At 40.8% G+C, this 17,255-nt stretch overlaps 1 protein-coding gene across 3 annotated transcripts in view; it reads left to right on the top strand.

The window, feature by feature from the left end:
* The first annotated feature begins 1,310 nt into the window (after positions 1-1,310).
* ADAMTS19 (ADAM metallopeptidase with thrombospondin type 1 motif 19) overlaps positions 1,311-17,255 on the top strand; it is a 159,704-nt gene continuing 143,759 nt past the window's right edge. For 2 of the 3 annotated variants that reach the window (XM_080373136.1, XM_080373137.1), the window contains exons 1-2: positions 9,728-10,514; positions 11,560-12,170. In XM_080373136.1, coding sequence (XP_080229262.1) covers positions 10,436-10,514; positions 11,560-12,170 — 690 coding nt within the window. In that variant the 5' untranslated portion in view covers positions 9,728-10,435. Of the gene's footprint in view, positions 10,515-11,559; positions 12,171-17,255 lie in introns of all 3 variants that reach the window. The other variant, XM_080373138.1, reaches the window with a different exon arrangement.

Genomic DNA, 17,255 nt, shown 5'->3' with positions numbered 1-17,255 from the left:
ACAAAGGTCCTGCATTCTCTGCTCAGCAGCTATAATTCTGTCCATAATTCTGTCTGATTTTATTACTGCATGTCTCTGCTTCTAAGGATAAGACATCTAATCGAGTTTATGTCCTATTGCATCATTATTTTTGTATAGGAAGCTTGAAAAGACTAACTAGGATGCTTAAAACCCATTATTTTATCTGTAATTCTAAGACATTATTACTTATTGCTCTATAAACGGAAAACACTTATTATGATTTCAAACACAAAGGAAAGTCCAAAACATCCCTAGAAACATTACAGACTGGACTAAAGCCTTCAGAACCCAGAGAGTTAATTTTTGCCCTTACTAGGAAGTAGTAAGGATTCTGCAAGAGCTTGTTTTGGGCAATTGCATTTCCAGAGAGATGTGGGCCAGTCTGGGAGTCCAGGGGAGACCAACAGTGCCCATCAGATGTCTAGAAAACATGAATGTGAAAACAGTGGAACAGTGGGGAAATACTGAAAAAAAATATGTTGGGTCTAGAGCACAAAGACGCCAAGGAGCACTGATGAATGTTTGGTAGGCTGCTGTTAAAAAAAAAGAAACGGAAGGAAATGTTCTTCCTACCTTACAGCTAGCAAAGTAACAGGTTGAAAATGGAACAAAAAAATTTACATCAGATTTAAGGAAAAGTAAGTTTTCTAACAGTTGTGGTAGTTCAACACTGGAATTGATATCAACTGGAGAGCAGGGATTTTCCATCTTTGAGATTTTAAATCTGATTGATTTGATGAACAACTGTCAATCAGGACACTGGAGTTATGACAGTTTATTGGGTATGAAGGTGCATAAATGGCCTGACCAGCCGTATTTTCAGAACTATATGATGTGCAGAGGTGAAGGAGAGGAAAACTCTCTCCCCCTATCATCATGACAAATAGCTGTGTAAATGGTTTACTTCTGTTGGAAAGAAAAATAGAAACACATCTAAGTCTTTCTTTGAGCATCTTCCCACATTTTTACACTTCCTTGAATGTGTGAGCTACTAGAAAATAAGCTAATATTCAGAAATACTGGCTGCAAGGCTTCATTCTTCTTGTAGGTGTGTTCAAAAGCTCTGGCTGGTAGAAAGATTTATGGGGAGAAAACAGAGTGAGGAAACACTGTATTGAAACCAGCTCTCTGTGAGTCAGAATCATGATTACTATATGGGTGAGCTTACTTCCATCTCATGGATGCAACCTCACAAAAATTCTTCAGTGGAGGAAGAGCTGGATGTCTTCGTGGAGAGACATCCCTCACAATGGGAAAGTGAGACTAAATTTTGGTATGATAGTAGCTGAGTAGCTTAAAAAGTTATTGATGATATGCAACTGAGAATCCTAATCAAGGCCTAAATCAGTACTGATCAAAGTGAGCAGCAGGGGAATAAACACCAGAAAGATATGGAAATGCCTTCTGCTGTTTAGACACTATCTCTGAAAAACTGTCACACTGATACCAGCCTTGACAAGTCAGCCACCTCTATTGATATGCTTCTAGAGCCTGGTCCTCTCCTTTCCTTCACATCACAATTCAGATAAAAGATGGTAGGGAAAAGTGCAGATAATCTTACTTGATTAGGAAATGACTGAATGTATAACAACATGTATTAGCATTATTTCTTTACATAACATAAATATCAAAATAACTAGGCTTGGTATCTAGGATACCAGCTTGGGAAATGAGAGATCATAGAATCATGGATGTGACTTTAAACTCAGCTTTTACTACTTTCTACTTGTGTAGACTTCAACAGATTACTGGATTGTGTCTAGGTTCTGTATTTCACCAAAAATCAAGATAAAAATAAATTTCCTTATCTTTCAGGCACATGAGTAGATTAAAAGTACTGAAAACTGTAAAAGGCAATGATAGTAGGACCTTTAAAAGTTAGGGTTAAGTACCACATAACTGGATTGGCAATAAGCCATCACTTAGATGTCCCACGGGAAATACTGCTATTGACAGGAAAATTTCTCCATTTATTTCTTATTATCAGTACAACTACTAGCCTTTTCTCAGCAGGATAGCTATTCTTTCTGTCTTTTTAGTGATTTTTATACTGCCTGTTCCAGGTGTTATACAGTATAGTATTTTGAACACATAGAAATCTATTTCCTTCACATTGGCCATGAAAAAGGCTTAGACCGCTATCTAGGCATGGAGGTAAAATCCTTGGTCTACAAGCTTTTACACTGGCAGAAAAAGCAGGAGCAATCATGGACACTGGATTTACACCAGCTGGTTTAGAAAAAGGATTTGTAAAAAATCCCAAGGCTTTCTGACAATACATTTTAGTTTGCATTTTACTGGACAACAGAGCTTTTTGGACAGTAATGATATACAATACAGCGCTTTTAATCTTCAGGGTGTTCTGCAAACAGGAACTAATGTCTGCTCTACAATGGAGATCTTTGAGCTCTCTTTTGACTGACACTTCCTGGCTTTGGCCAGGAACATGATCACCATTGTGTGGCTTCTCAATTTGTTTATTTCTACTGCTTGACCTCACTTAAGTACACTAACTTTAGTGCTTTTATTCTTATCTGTCTCAGCATAATGGAAAGGAGAGGGAGGCAGAGACCAAGAACTAAGGAGCAAAACTGAGAACATCTCATATGACGCCAGTATTTTTTTTTCCACTTCAATTCAAGCAAAAGACTACTAGAGAGTAGGAAACCCCTTAGCCATGTGTCCTTGGCTTTTTACCTATTTAACAGAGGTCTTGCACAACCTGTGTTTTATGTGCTGTCACCTTGATTTCTCTATATTTTAGCTGGTCTCCTGGTGCCACTGTTTGCCATTGGCCTGCCTACAAAGCAAGTGCCTGTGGACAGTACTCATATGGTATGTAACATAACTGTATGCTTTGACAACTCATGTGGTCTTAATGGGTTTCCCAGTTACAGACGTTAGAAGAGCAAGGCAGCTTGTTCTGCAGGCTGCCACACAGAAGTTCTTATGAATAAATCTTTTAGATAGAAAAAAATAAATCATTCTACAATGTTTGTTTTTTATCTGGTAGATATAATGAAGCCTTTCTCTCCTGCAGCAGGGAAAGTGCAAATAGGATATTCACAATGTCTTTTAAATGAATAATGACTTGGCAACAAGTTAACTTCATTTCTATAAGGGTTCATGATATCTTCAGTGCTTGCAGATAGGTGACATGTTGAAGAAGGATGTCTAGAAATCAGTGATGACCTTTGCTGAGCTATCTTATTGCATGCTTTCTTTATACAGAAAGAAATGTGTTTCAGAAAGCAAGGTTATTTATATGCCTCACCTTACAAAACAGAAAGGAAATGAACCTTGCTGCATGGACCATTTCCTTTGATTTACTTAGAGCTTTTGAAGTGGTATCTCATGATCTTCTTGTTACCCTCTCTTGTTTTCCTTAACTTTGTTATCTTGATCAGCTTTCAGTCACCTCTACCCTGACTTCTGATCCTGGATCCATTGTCCTGCCTCTTGTCTTCTTTTTCTCTGTGTGAGTTAATAGTCTAACATACGTTATTATATAATAAAAATAGTAATGCATTTTTACTGATAAACTGAAGACCACTCAGCAATTTAACTGCCAGAATCTCTAAAATTAATTCATTTTTTTAAACCTTTCTTGGAGCCATATTTCAAGTTATACAAGATTTGCCTGCACTGCCCTTCATATTTCTCACTTACATATTAACATTCCCATTCCTGTAGTCTTCATTTTTATCTTCAAAATTATATTCTTTCAAGTTATTCTAATTTCTTGAAAAACAAACAAAGGTTTTGCTGTTTGGTGTTTTTTAAACTAAAACAGTGTAAATACATTATGATGGTAATACCACTCACCCATTTAACTGTGTATATAAATAATGGAAAGGTATTTTTAACTCACTGTACAATTCTTAACATGATTGCTCAATTTCTCTGCATAAAATCAGAATAAATTCTGAAACAGACTGGTTGCCTAGTAGAGTTGGGATAACTATGGCTTACAGAATCTTTTAAACTTAGTAGTTTAAACATAACAGACATATACCCAGCATTCACTATAAATCTAATAGTAGTTATCAGTTATCCTGGTTTGATTATAAATGACATAGTTTTCTGCTCAGTCCCAGGTATCTGTAGTTCCCACCAAACACCTTCCTTTGTTGTGCAGCTTGTATTCCTGCCTGCTCTCCCCACTGCTTTTCAATATGGGGACATGCAGTTAGGGAGAGGATGAAGTAGCCTAGTCAAGTTCCCCGAATTTGTTTCTGATATAAATTAGAGGGGTGTGTGTGTGTGTGTGTGTGTTGTGTTTTGTTTTGTTTTGTTTTGTTTTAAATACTTCAAAAATGGGGTAATTTCCCAACAGGAAGCAGAACTCTAATTTTCCACCACTTTTGATGATGAAAAATTTCTTTGACCTTCTAACCTGCTCTCACAGTTTGGCAGAGGAATCAGTTTCGTTATCTTTATTTCAGAAAGAGAGACTTCCTTCCAGTGTAAGAATTCATGGCTATCAAGCTATTTTAAGGATATTTTCCTTTATTGCTTTTTTCCGCAGTTAATTTTTCCATGTTCTCATAGACATTTTCAAATTATGACACAGCTGTAAACAGTATTTTTATTTTGAAGACACAACTACTTTAAGACACATGTATTGTACTATTTTAAAATGTAATTGTCAAGAAGAACCTTGCAGTGTTCATTAATAATGTGAATGTATTCTCCATACATAGCCTGTGCTATAGCATCTCTTCTCCACCCTACGGCAGCAATAGTGATGTATTGGTTTTGATGCTAGATTGTACATGCTGTTGAGTATAGACAGAGTTTTATAAAGACTGGAAGAAGATTTCAATAGCACCTATAAAACAACAACTTTAAGCTGACTCACACTGACCTCAAAAGGATTAATCTTCTAAATTCAGGCATGTATGTAAACCAGGAAAGTGCTGGAATCTTAATTCTTACTAATGAGCTGATACATATGGCAATTTCAGTGGTTCTTAAAAAGTAGTGTGTTTATCTGCTTTACCTTTATAATAAAACTTTGGAATTACAAAAGACAAAAGTCTAAAGGATAGACTAATTCAACTGTTATTGTTTCCAAATAGTTTTATTCTGCATGCCATTTTTTCTATCATTCTTCCACCTAATTCTTTAAACCAAGTAATTTCTTTAAGAATCAAATCAAGTACATTTGCCCTGTCAATGGAAATAATTGTTATCAAAGATTCCCAATGCACACAAGATCAAACATTGTTATTTTTGCCTTTTCTCTGGCTAGAGATAAAAGGTTTTAGATAGAACTTTGCATTTCTTTGAATGTTTACATATTCACAATTCTCAGTTATCTCTTGAAAGGAAAATTAAGCTGTCCTTTGCCATCTTCTTAGTTAGGGAGAAACTCAGGTGGATGTTTTCATGCTCTTGAAAATTCAGCAAATACATTTTCTTCTTAAATTGTTTGAATTTGAAAAGAAGCTCAGAATTTTGATTTGTTGCTTTTGTATTGGAAGAAACCAAGCAAAGCTTTGAAATCTTTGATGTAGGAAAACAACCTTACTAACTGGGTCACTATGCACCTGCAGAGTTTTAGAACTGGAAGAGAGAATCTGGACTCAAGGGGGTTTTTTAAGACCAATTACATTGTTTCTTTTGTTGGTTTAACTCTCTCTTTGTGTTCAACAGTGAGAGATCTGGTATCTGGCTCAGAGCCGCTTTCTCACAAATTAGCAATTATTTTTTTCCAACAGATGACTTACAGGTTTCAAATTTGAAGTCTTGTTATTTTAAGTTATTCAAAAAATGGGAACTATTTATCTCCCTGTATTAGCCTTTTCCCCGTAACTGATCAAGTGATATATTTGCTTGATAGATGACTTCCAGTTTAGAAATTTGAGGAAACTCCTCTTTTTGGGGGACTAGCTTGGCAAGTTGTGTGGGACTCAGGTTCACACAGAGGGCCTTGCTGTCTTTTATGTGACTTCAACCTGAGTAGAGCACTCAGGTGTCTTCCATTGTCCAGCCTGAGCTTTCTGTCAAATCGTCAAAAATTGCCAAGCATCAATTTTTCAGAGGAAGAAAGTCGCCCAATGAAAAGGATATAGAAGAGTTCTGAAAGTCTATTCTGGTTAAATGGTGACTCTGCACAACATTCTGTATACATAGTGTGTTGAAATTGTGGTTTTACCTATATGTACCGTTCACAAATATCTCAATTTCATAATACGACTTTGTGAAGTAACTCACAAGGTAACAACTGTGACTTGGGAGTGTATTTCACTGAATTACTTGAACTCAATGGGATGATAAGAATTGGTGATGTAGCATAATAGCATTGAGCTGCTATGAGTTTACCTTTGCACTTTTAAAGTTATATACCAGTTAATACCAGTAGAGGTATTAAACTCAAAATAGTTTGACACACATCTTACTCCACAGGTCATCTGATTGTGCTACTGAGTTTAGATGTAACTGTGAGATTTGCTCTGAAGCAAGATCTGCTAAAGACAAGTTGTTTGAAGTGGTCTTAAATGCATACATTTTAAATAAACCCTTCATTTTGAGGATGTAAATAACAGTATACAATTACAGACTAAACATTCAGGGTCTGTGGAGCTAACAGGCGGTGGAAACTCAGTGTTCAGTTCAAGGGATAGAGAGCACAACGTTTTCTAAAATGGAAAACCCCTCATTACCCCGTGTAAGAGGAGAAAAATTGTATTGGTTCACATATATCTTGCAGCTAAAAAAAAAAATTTAGTTCAATCTGCTTTTAAACAAGTTTATTTATACTGAGATAACATTTGGAAAGCACCCTAGAAACAGGAAGATGTGAGTTTCTGTTTCTAATCTCAGTGGTCATACGATACATGGCCTTAAGGTAGTAAGCACCATTCAAAACAAAATAGATTTTTTCCATTCATCTAGCATATTTTGTTAAGTTGTAAAAATTTGAAACAAATGTACTCAAAGATTTTTTAAAAATCAATTATATCATCAATCATATATATATAAAGCATATGCACAAATAATTATCAATTATTTCCCTGTGAAGAAGTTTAAAGATTTGGGGTTTTTTGGTAACAATTACTTGAGGCAATCTTGTATATATTGTAAAACTGAGGTAATTTTAAATCACTTTTGTATGTATAAACTTGATAGCTTTTACACTTAGATGATTAAGAGAAGAAATAAACCAAGGGAAGTCCCTGACTGGTGGTGGTGTCTGTATTGCTAGAAGCTGACATTTTGAATTCAGCATTTGAATTCAGATTTGTTCATACTTACTTTCATTCTTAGAATTAAATCACTGAAACAGGATTCACTATGATATGGGTGGAAAGTTTTGTCCTTGCTGATGTAAGATAAGACAGTAACTGCTGCACAGATTTAAATAAAACAATAATGGTGGAGGCTGAAGAACAATATCCATGTCTTCAAAAGATGCCTTGAGATGTCTACATTATGTCATCAGTGATTGGGGCACTATCACGAATGCTCTTAGCACACTGAAGAAATGAGAAGTCAGCCTGCAGTGGTGGGGCATGAGAGAGCCCTTGCCCTGCCAGCCCCTAAGGAACTAATGGCACAATTCTGTACATTTTGCATCAGCGAGGACTAGAAGAAATTGCCTAATCTCTGTTGATTTCAATAAAATTAGGCTAACTTATCTCAACAGGAAGGACTGGTGAGGTCACACCTTCACCTTTTTCTGTATTTTTTGTCTTATGTCGGTGAGATGGTGTGGATCATTGTTACACTCGGCAAATCAACACATTCTTTACTTAATTAATTTGTGATTCAGCAGGAGTCATATAGAAATTCCAAAGGCTTAGACCTTTCAGATGGGAAGCACAGTTTTAAGAATCTACTGGAGCAAACTAGACGTTTCTTTTCATTTTGCTCTATATTGAATTTGAAGATACTGTTTCTTCCAATTTTATAAAGGCATAGCTGATACTAGTTCACAGGCATATGTTCTGTAAAATAAAAACTATTTCACAAAGAGTTTTGGTAGCTTTGTGATTAAGAAAGTCTTTTGTACAGTACACATGGATACAATATTGTTCTCTCTGTAAAATAATTTCAGTATGAAAGCATTGTTTTGTTTCCTTTTAATTCCTGTTCTTTTTGACATAGACTTCTCTGCACTAGTTTCCCAGTGACGACAGTTAGCATGTGGTGGGCTACAATACCGTTCTACCAGTATTAACCTATGACCAGACTCTTTGTTAAAACTAATGAACACCAGTGGGGGCTCTCTTTTATAGTGCACTTTCCCCAAAGTTAAACATAGAGAATTTCCCCCTATATTTTTACTTTAACCATTGAAACAATAAAAAGAAAACATAAAATGAGCTAAAGAAATTTGTTGCAGCTTCACGGTTGACTTTAGCTTGCCTTGTGTTGGTATGTGGAGACTTACCTGAAATGTTCCTCTTTTTTTGGCTGGTGATAAAGTCAAACATATTAAAGTCTTTCTTAATTGGCTTCTTACAGTCTCTTTACCCCCTGCCACTTGTGTTGAAAAGGCCAAATTCTGCTTACCTTACTGACAAAAGCAGTTCTTTTGTCTTTTTTAGTGATTATACATGTGAATAGAGAAGCAGAATTTGATCCAAAGGGATTAACTTAATTTCAGCAGATTGAAAACAGTTACACTAATTCACAGTTTTAAAATGAGCAAATGCACACGCCTCGTCTTTTTTTCATTATTCCTGCTGGTTGTCCATTTGTATCTTTTGGGATGTAACTGTATGCACTGTAAGCAAAGATTTTCTCTGTGTATTTCCGCATCTTGTCTACATATTCAGATTTTTTTTTTAAAAAAAATACAATCAGAATGTGTATCTAGTGTATGCACAGGAGTTGATAAACCACATCTCACAGCATTTCCTAATTAGTTGTAGGGAGTTTTGCCTGTGGAAAGGCTGCAGTATTGGGCCTATTAACTAATTCCACTGTAAATTAGTACGTGTGTTGTTATTTACTTGGGAAACAAAGCTTCACTTAAAATGCATTTTTAAGGTAACCTAATTATCAGGCAATACTGGTTTTCAGCCTCTGGAAAACTTCCCTCTTCCTAAACTGTTAAACGTAATTCTGACATCTTGTTTTTACTAAGTCCCTATGATTTTGCTTGGTTTAAGTTGGCTCAGATGCCAAAAAAACCCCAACAAACAACAAAACCCCAAACAAAACCACTGCCACCCCCCCCACTTTATGGTTACTTTTTTCCCTATAAAACCAACCAAATCGGAATTACTGTTTGGAGGTAGTTGGGAATACATACCCACACAGCATAGGTTTAAGGAGCTATTGAACACAGCTTAGCACAAACCCCAGCTGCATTTGGTTTCTGTGGAGTCTAAACGTCCTCCTTTTTCTGAGCCTTAATGTGTGATTTTTGTTTGTTGTTTTGCTTTTCATCTCATACAACTGATTTTTAGAAAGAATTCTTGCAGCTTCGTAGCTTACCCTTCACGGCACAGCTGGCATTCCTCTCCACACTGCATTGCTCGGCTTTCCCCTAAGGCACGGTGGTCACCTTTGACACCACCAACAGTAGGTAAAGCTGCAGTAGTTATGGTGAGGAACCAGGCTTTCAGAGGGAGCTGTTTATCTGTTGCTTCTGCCGTTTATGCTGACGCTAGATGTGCATTTAAAGCTTTTGCTCGACTCCTCGTTTACACACTCCTCCGCTGACAAGGGCTGGGGTGGGAAGTGACGGGCTTCCACGGGCAGCTGCGTGGCGGGGGCAAAGGGAGCCGGGAGCCGAGCTGCAGCGAGCCGAGCCGGAGCGGCCAGCCCCGCCGCTCCCCAGGGCTGCGCCGGGGGGCTGCGCAGGACGCGCTGCCGCGGGGCGAGGGGCGCCTTTCCCGCTGTCGGGGCGCGCGGCGCGTGCCTCTGCGCGGCCGGCGGCGGGCGGGGTGCGAAGCGCGGGGTGCCGCGCGCCCGCGCAAGGTGCCCGCGCGTGGCGGGCTGCGCGCGGAGCCGCCTGGGCGCCGGCCTGCGGCGCGGCGGCGGGGCCGGGCGGGGGGGGCGCAGGGGGGCCGCGCCGGGTGCCCGCCCGGGCGGGGCGGGGCGGGGCCGGACGGGACGGGGCCCGGCGCGTCCCGCCCCGTGGGGGCGAGCGGCGGGCGGGGGCAGCGCGGTCGCCGCCGCCGGGGCGCAGCTGCCCGCCCGCCGCCGGGCGCTGTGTGCGCGCACTGGCCGCGCTCCTGCCTGCCTGCGCGCGCACGCACCCCACACCCCCTCGCCGCGCGCTGCGCATCCAGCGGTGCCGGTGCTGCCCGCCCCGCCGGGACGCGCGCGTCGCCTTCGCCCGCAGCTGCTCCGCGGGCGCCCAGGTCCCTGCGCGCTCCCCGCCCGGCACGGCCCGGTCCGGCACGGCCCCCCGTGTCCTGCCCGCCGCCGTGCCGCGGGCGCGGAGCCGGTGGGGATGGGCGGGAGGATGCGCCTGAGCCGCGTCTGCTGCGTGTTCTACCAGCTGTGCGTGCTGTCAAGCGGGCTCGCCGCAGGTAGGTGCGCGCCTTCCGCGGGAGCGGGCCGAGCTTCGGGCGGCCTCCGTGCCCCGGCGGCTGCTGGTGGCCGGTACCTGCGGGTTGCTGAGCGCCTTGACGGCAGTGCCCACCCCTGTAACCGGCGGGTGATCAGATAATGCGTGCCCCCGCCGTCAGGGTGCGTGACAATGCGCTCGTCTGTACGGGGTACTGATTTGATCCCCGGTAATGGACAATGCGCTCGTCTGTACGGGATACTGATTTGACGCGCAGGGCTGTCATCTCAGCGGTGCCATTCCTGGCGTGTGTAGGCTGAATGTGTAAATGAAACCATCTTCTGTCTCAGGCTGCTGCAGATTGTGTGTAGTCATATGTTTATAAACATAACGCTGGTGCACTGGGAACTCTGGTTACATTGTGGTGTGGTGTGTGTGACACACATACATAGCTAATCAGTGATTATAATTTAGTTTGATTATAACGATGACACAGCATGTGCATGCATCTGCCACTTTTACATGCACTCGCCAGATGTGCGGCCATGGAGCCTGTGTGCATTTGGCTGCACGTTTGAAATCATAGTGGGTCTTGCAAGACATGCTGAGAATGGGGTTGAAATTGTCACACTTTTTTGTTCAGGTTTTCCCTGCTAAAGTAACAGGGTTTTTTCAGCTGTATGAAAAAGTTGCCACTTTGTCTAAATGATGAAAGGTTTGTGCAGTGCTCCATGTGTGGAGGTGGTGGTCATGAAGAAGAACATCCCCGGCTAATGGTACAAACACAGCTTCTGTCCAGCTTGACCTCCCGCTCTTTCTCAGAGTTTATCACGGCCCTGGCATGTCACAGACCCCTGAACAGGCACAGAGACATCTAGCGGCTGGCCCATCTGCCATGTGTAAGGACAGGGTGAAAGGGCCAAATGGAGCCCGGTGTGTTTTGGGTGGCATGCTTGGTGGGCTGGGACCCAGGAGTGTGTCGTGAGAGGACAAGGGTAGGTTTTTGGCAGGCACTGTGTGCTGCTGGGTGCTCTGCTCGCTTAAAGCATCTGCTGGTCTTCCCACAGGTTTCCATGCTTCAGAAGAAACTGAGGAGTGGGAGATCGTCTTCCCCGCGCTGTGGAGCAGGGGCCAGCAGGAGCCGGCGGGTGGCAGTGGTGGTGGTGGGGGCTGCAGTGCCGACCCCAGCTGTGGGAACCGGAGCAGCACCCTCGGCGCCTTTGTCACACCTAGCCCAGTGGCCGGCAGCTCCCGGGAGGTGCGTTCAGTGTCCTCCTCGGTGGATGAGCAGGCACAGGCTGTAGGGGAGGCAGCAGAGGAAGAGGACACTGAAGATGAGTATGAGTCTCAGGAGTTTTACCACTGGTCCCCCCTGCCCCAGGGGTCTGGTGCTGCCTCTCAGTTGCCCCTACCACCATCCCCCCCGCCACCAACTCCAGCAGAGGACGGAGATGAGGTGCTGCTGAGGATCCCAGCTTTTGCTCGGGAGCTCTACCTGCTGCTCAAGAGGGACAGCCGCTTCCTGGCTCCTGGCTTTGCCGTGGAGGAGCGACTTGGGGGTGAAGGCAAAAGCCTACCCAGTGCTGCACAGTCGCAACCTGAGAGAGCTTGTTACTACAGTGGTGCTGTCCTCCGCTACCCGGGCTCCTTCGCCTCCTTCAGTACCTGTGGTGGATTGGTAAGATGACCTTGCATGCAGGGGTAGCACCAAGGTCTCCATCCAAGTGTCTGCTTTATCTGCTGCTTTTCAGTCCCATCCCTTTCCTGAGATCTTCTTTTTTCCATACCCTCTTGGGTTCTACCTTTATATGTGCCCTTATTTTTAACCATTTTGCATTGTTCATGCTTTTATTAACTGACTCATAATTTTTCTCAAATCCTACTTCTGCCTTTATACCATAAAGTTTTCATGTTCTTTGTCCCGTTTCCAGTTACACCTCCATCTCTGCCCCATGCCTTTCTTTTTTGGATCTCCTTTTTATTCTTATGCCATTCTTTCTTCCACTTTTCTCATCTCCATCCCTAATTTTATCGTGGTCTTCGGTGTATGCCTGTAATTAGTTACCTCCATGTGCACTCTCCTTCCTTTTCCCTATATCACCATCTCTTCTCCAGCCCATCTGCAATCCATTTGTTTTTCATTCCCATCCTACGTTCTAACGTTACCTTTCTCATCTGTGTTATCTTTCACATCTCAGATTTCAGACTGTTCTGTCTTTCCTGCTTCTATCAATATTTTACATCTGCTTTCTCATGTTCATTGTTCCTTTTCTTTCATTCTTCTCATCCCTTTGGCCTCTGTTCTCTACCTCACAACTTCCCATGTGTAGTACCTGTAGCTGGATTTGGGACTCCATACCCTTCTTTCCTTTCAGTTCCTCTACAGAAGTACGCAATGAGTATATTCTCAGCAGAAATGTTAATACAGTCAGACCTTTTAAATGATTGTTGCTTCTGTGGCATACCGCCCTTATTTAAAACAAATTTCACCTGCTATAGTTTCTATTGGATCAGTTGTGATTTTTACCAGATAAAGACCAGAACTGGGCACACTGACAGCAGCAGTGGTGATCCAGTGAGCTGCAATCCCAAGATACTTGCGGGTGGATGGAAAGAGTGGAAACCACCTGGGATGATGTAGAATGCTGGCAGGATTTTAAATGAAAACACTTGTTATTACTATTATTCTTATTTTGGGCTTTATATAGTATCATAAATGCACACGCCTGCAGCACTTTACAGAATATAGAATACAAACAGTAATGGCACTAGGGAGAGTTAACATCATTGGGACCCTGCATTTTTTGGGTGGCTAGATGGGTGTAAATCACCACAATCATAATAGATGTTTTCTTGTATTTCTTTTTGAATTTGAACATCTAACTTCTTCCATTGTTGATTCTTGAAGATATGCCTGCCTGGTTTTTATTTGCATGGTCATGAAGTGAAACCAGGTAAAATGTGGAAATTTTGTGGAAATTCCTTTGCCTGTTTGGACTTATTCAAAATTCAAAACCCAAACTGAATGTATGTGAATTTACACTAAATAAAATATTTCCTCACACTCCCGCAAAGTGAAACTGCCAGGTTTCACACAACTTTTAAGTGGTTGGCATCTAATTAATGACATTATGTCAGATTTTTCAAAGCATGGTAGCAGAATTAATTGTGGAGCGAAATGTTGGAAATCAACTGAAGGTGGTTTGAAAGCAATCAGGTAGAGGATTTTTGTGTTCTAGAAAAGCATTTGACTTCTGTACTCCCTGCTCTTGTTAGAATTTTGCCTCTTGCTACATTGTGTATGGGTGAAATTTGGTTAGAGAAAATCTATGCAAAGAAATTGGTAGAGAAAATGATCACAAATGTCTGCTCAAAAGTGATGTACATTATTACATTTCTGTAATTCCTTTGACTTGATTTATAAATTGAAATTCACCGTTTAAATAGACCCCAGTTCTGTAGGTGCCCTATTAGTAATTTTTGATTAAATCAGACTTTTCCTAGGAGTACCAGCTTACTCCCAGTCTATTGGGCATCTAAGCATGTGCGCACCCAGATCGTGTGCCCCAAGGCTGCAGTTGAAACAGAAACTATTCTGTGTATCTCAAATAAAATTGGAAACTGTTGCAGATGTTGATTGGTGGTGTCATGATCCTCGACTGCATAGTCCTGTTTGCAGTGAAATAGTTAAGCAGCTGTTCTCCTTGAGAGTGTTGCTGCATCAGGCCATAGTGAAAAAAAATTGCAGAGTGCTATTATGTCACATTTGTCATAACAAATCTTAGGGTTTTTTTATTCTTTATTCAGTCATTGCCTGGGCTTTATTACATATGTAAGTTGCTCTGTTTCCAAGAGTCTTGAAAAAACATTGTACATACATTGCATATTCCACCCAGTTTCCTCTAGGCCTTGCCCTGCAGAAAAAGCCAAGCAATATTTCAAAGTACATTTTCTCTTTTAAGATGTAAAAATCCATTGAAACTTAAACCTACAAATAATGTGTTATAGTTACTGCAATTGATATATACATATTTTATTTTAAATATAAAGAAATTTTGGAGAAAATAAGGTATGAAAGCCTTAGATAATACTCTCGTTTCAAAGCCTTGCAGACTTTTGGTTAGTATTCCTAGGCTACATACACCTTGGAAAGCCAAACAAGTGGGCTAGAAGTCCCTTAATGTGCAGCTTAGTTTCCACTCAGCAGTTTTTCTGAGTGTGAAATACAGTATCTCTAACAGCAAAACTTCTACCATTCAGCTCTTTAGACAGTAGCCTTTTTGAGAATCTTTTTATTCACTGAAGAAAAGTTTGACAGACAACAGTGATTTTGCTACACAGGAGGAAGCATGAAAAAGTGTAAAGCCCAATGGAAAAGGTTTGACCGTCATAAGCAGGGGAGGGTCACACATGGTAGTACAGATGTGTGGCTGATGCTGTAGGGCTAGTTTGTGAAAAGATACTAGATTTTCAACAAAACGAAAAAAAGGCCTTGCAATCAATTGTTGTGCCATCCAAGTTAGGATGTTTGTGTTAGTTCCAACATCTCAAAGCAAGGAGAGACCTGAAATGCCAGTGACATTCAGGAAATTTAAAAAAATGTCTGTATGGAAGTCTTAACTGCTCCTTCTATAGGCAGGAAAAAGAATATTGTTGCAGATGTTAGGCACCTCATTGCCTTGAAATATCATTCACTGGATGCAGTTGGGTAAAGCATGTAACGCACAGCACAGTGTTAAAGCTTCCCTGTATTGCTTATTCACAGTTCTTGAGAGCTTCTGTAGTGGTTTTTCTTGAGCTGTTCATCAAAAGCCAGTACAGAGGAGTGATACTAATGTGGTTTATAACATACCATGTTAATCATTTAAATATACAAGTCAAACATGAGGGCTGGATTCCCAAATAATTACTAACCAAACTCTGACTGCCAGCATTGGCTTCATTTGGCAACCTATCTAGCTTGACAAATTAAGGAGACATAACTTGCTGGATATTTTCTAATCAAACTAAAGACTGGATATATGCATGGACTGCCTAGAAACTACATCACCATGACCCTGGGGTAATCTCAGAGCTGACATGATCAGTAGTGACTGCCCTATCCAACTCCTTGGTGAAACACTTGTGGATTCCTATATTCTTTGTAGCTCAAAGAGATTTGATCTGGGTGTGCTTGGGGATTCTGCACTGATGCTGTAGGAAGATTAACAAAGAGAGATTTCCAAGAATTCTTCATCTGTATGCTGACTTGTTCATTGTTAACCAAATACCAGGATGTAAGAAGTCCTACTGATGCCAGTGAGACTGCTCTTCTGAAAGTGATGAATTGCAGAGCTGGACCATTAGTTACTTAAATGGTCTTTTCTACTGCTTGCTTGTGTTTTGCCATATTTGAAATAAGAAAAAAAGCATGTCAAATGTTGTTGAACAGTTTTATTTGTAACTATTAATATGTATAACTTACAACTGGTAGCTCTTTTTAGAGTATGCTGTAGGAGAAACTTACTGTGGACAGAATTAAGAAATCTGTCTACTGGTTGTTTACCGATGATCTCTGCTGCTAGCATGGAAGTTGAAGTAGCATCAGTGCATTTCCCCAAAGAGAGCTTTAAACACAACAAATGTATGCTTTAATATATTTTTTTTTTTCCTGAGGACTGGAATGCTTAGGTAGTACTCTGGCTATGTGGTGATAGGCAAGGGTTTTCCTAATGTTTCTATTTCTTTTTCATTAAAGCAGTCTGCAATAACTAGAGAACAGCTAAGTAGAAAAAGGATTTGAATGTCCTCTTATACCTAAAGCAATGGGATATTATTAGGCTGTTAGGAAGTGCAAACAGGAGCAAATGTATAGACAGAGGATGGGCAGGAGAATGCAGCTCATTGCAGTACTTAGCAGGTTGTCTAACAGAACGTCTGTGGCGATCTGCCTACCAGACAGCATTGCCAGCTGGGTTAATTTACTGGAGAGAAGCTTTGAAATTCATGTGTGGTTGTATTTTTTCACTGGATCTTAAGAGTGTGAAATGGTCAATAACGTATTTATAGTTCTCTAAATTCCTAGAGTCAGTGTCAAATAGTATTTGCAATGAAAATTAATGTGCATTTTTCCAGTGACTGGAGTGGGAACAAGTCTTAACACATCTCCAATCCACCTGAGGAAAAAGCTCTCTGTAGAGAAGCATATGGTGCTTTTATTAGGCCTCATCAACCATTAGGGAGCAGGTACTTAAAAATGTGATCAATAGTTTGTAGACAAGTAGTCCAGGTGTTACACATACATTTAAAGAGTACTATCCAAAGAAATGCTGCCCACATCAGCAAAATAATGGATGTCAGTAGTTCTGTGTCATGCAGAGATGTGCCAAATACCATTGGATGACAACTTTTTAACAAATAGTTCTGATTGTAACATCCTACTGTTACAATAAAACTGAAATAAATTAGGATGTGAAAGAAACTACGTGCTGCCTTTGACTGATGGAATGGTCATATGGTACTTCAGTTAAGATTTGTAAAAAACCTGAAGCACCTTTAAAGTAAATGTATGATCTTCTGTATTTCTGACACAAACTGTGTTTTGAAAATTAGTGCTATTAACTAATTGTAAGGGAATGACACATGATGGATATAAAATATTTTAGATTATTTTTTTTTTGTATTCTAAATTCACACAGCCCTTGAATTCAGGACACATGATGGAGCTGCTACAAAACTGGAATTTTTTATTTTGTATGTATCCATTGAGGATAGTATGACTTTA

Source organism: Falco punctatus, assembly GCF_963210335.1.
Source record: "Falco punctatus genome assembly, chromosome: Z".
NCBI classification, from domain to species: domain Eukaryota; kingdom Metazoa; phylum Chordata; class Aves; order Falconiformes; family Falconidae; genus Falco; species Falco punctatus.
This window is presented reverse-complemented; position numbering and strand designations above follow the sequence as displayed.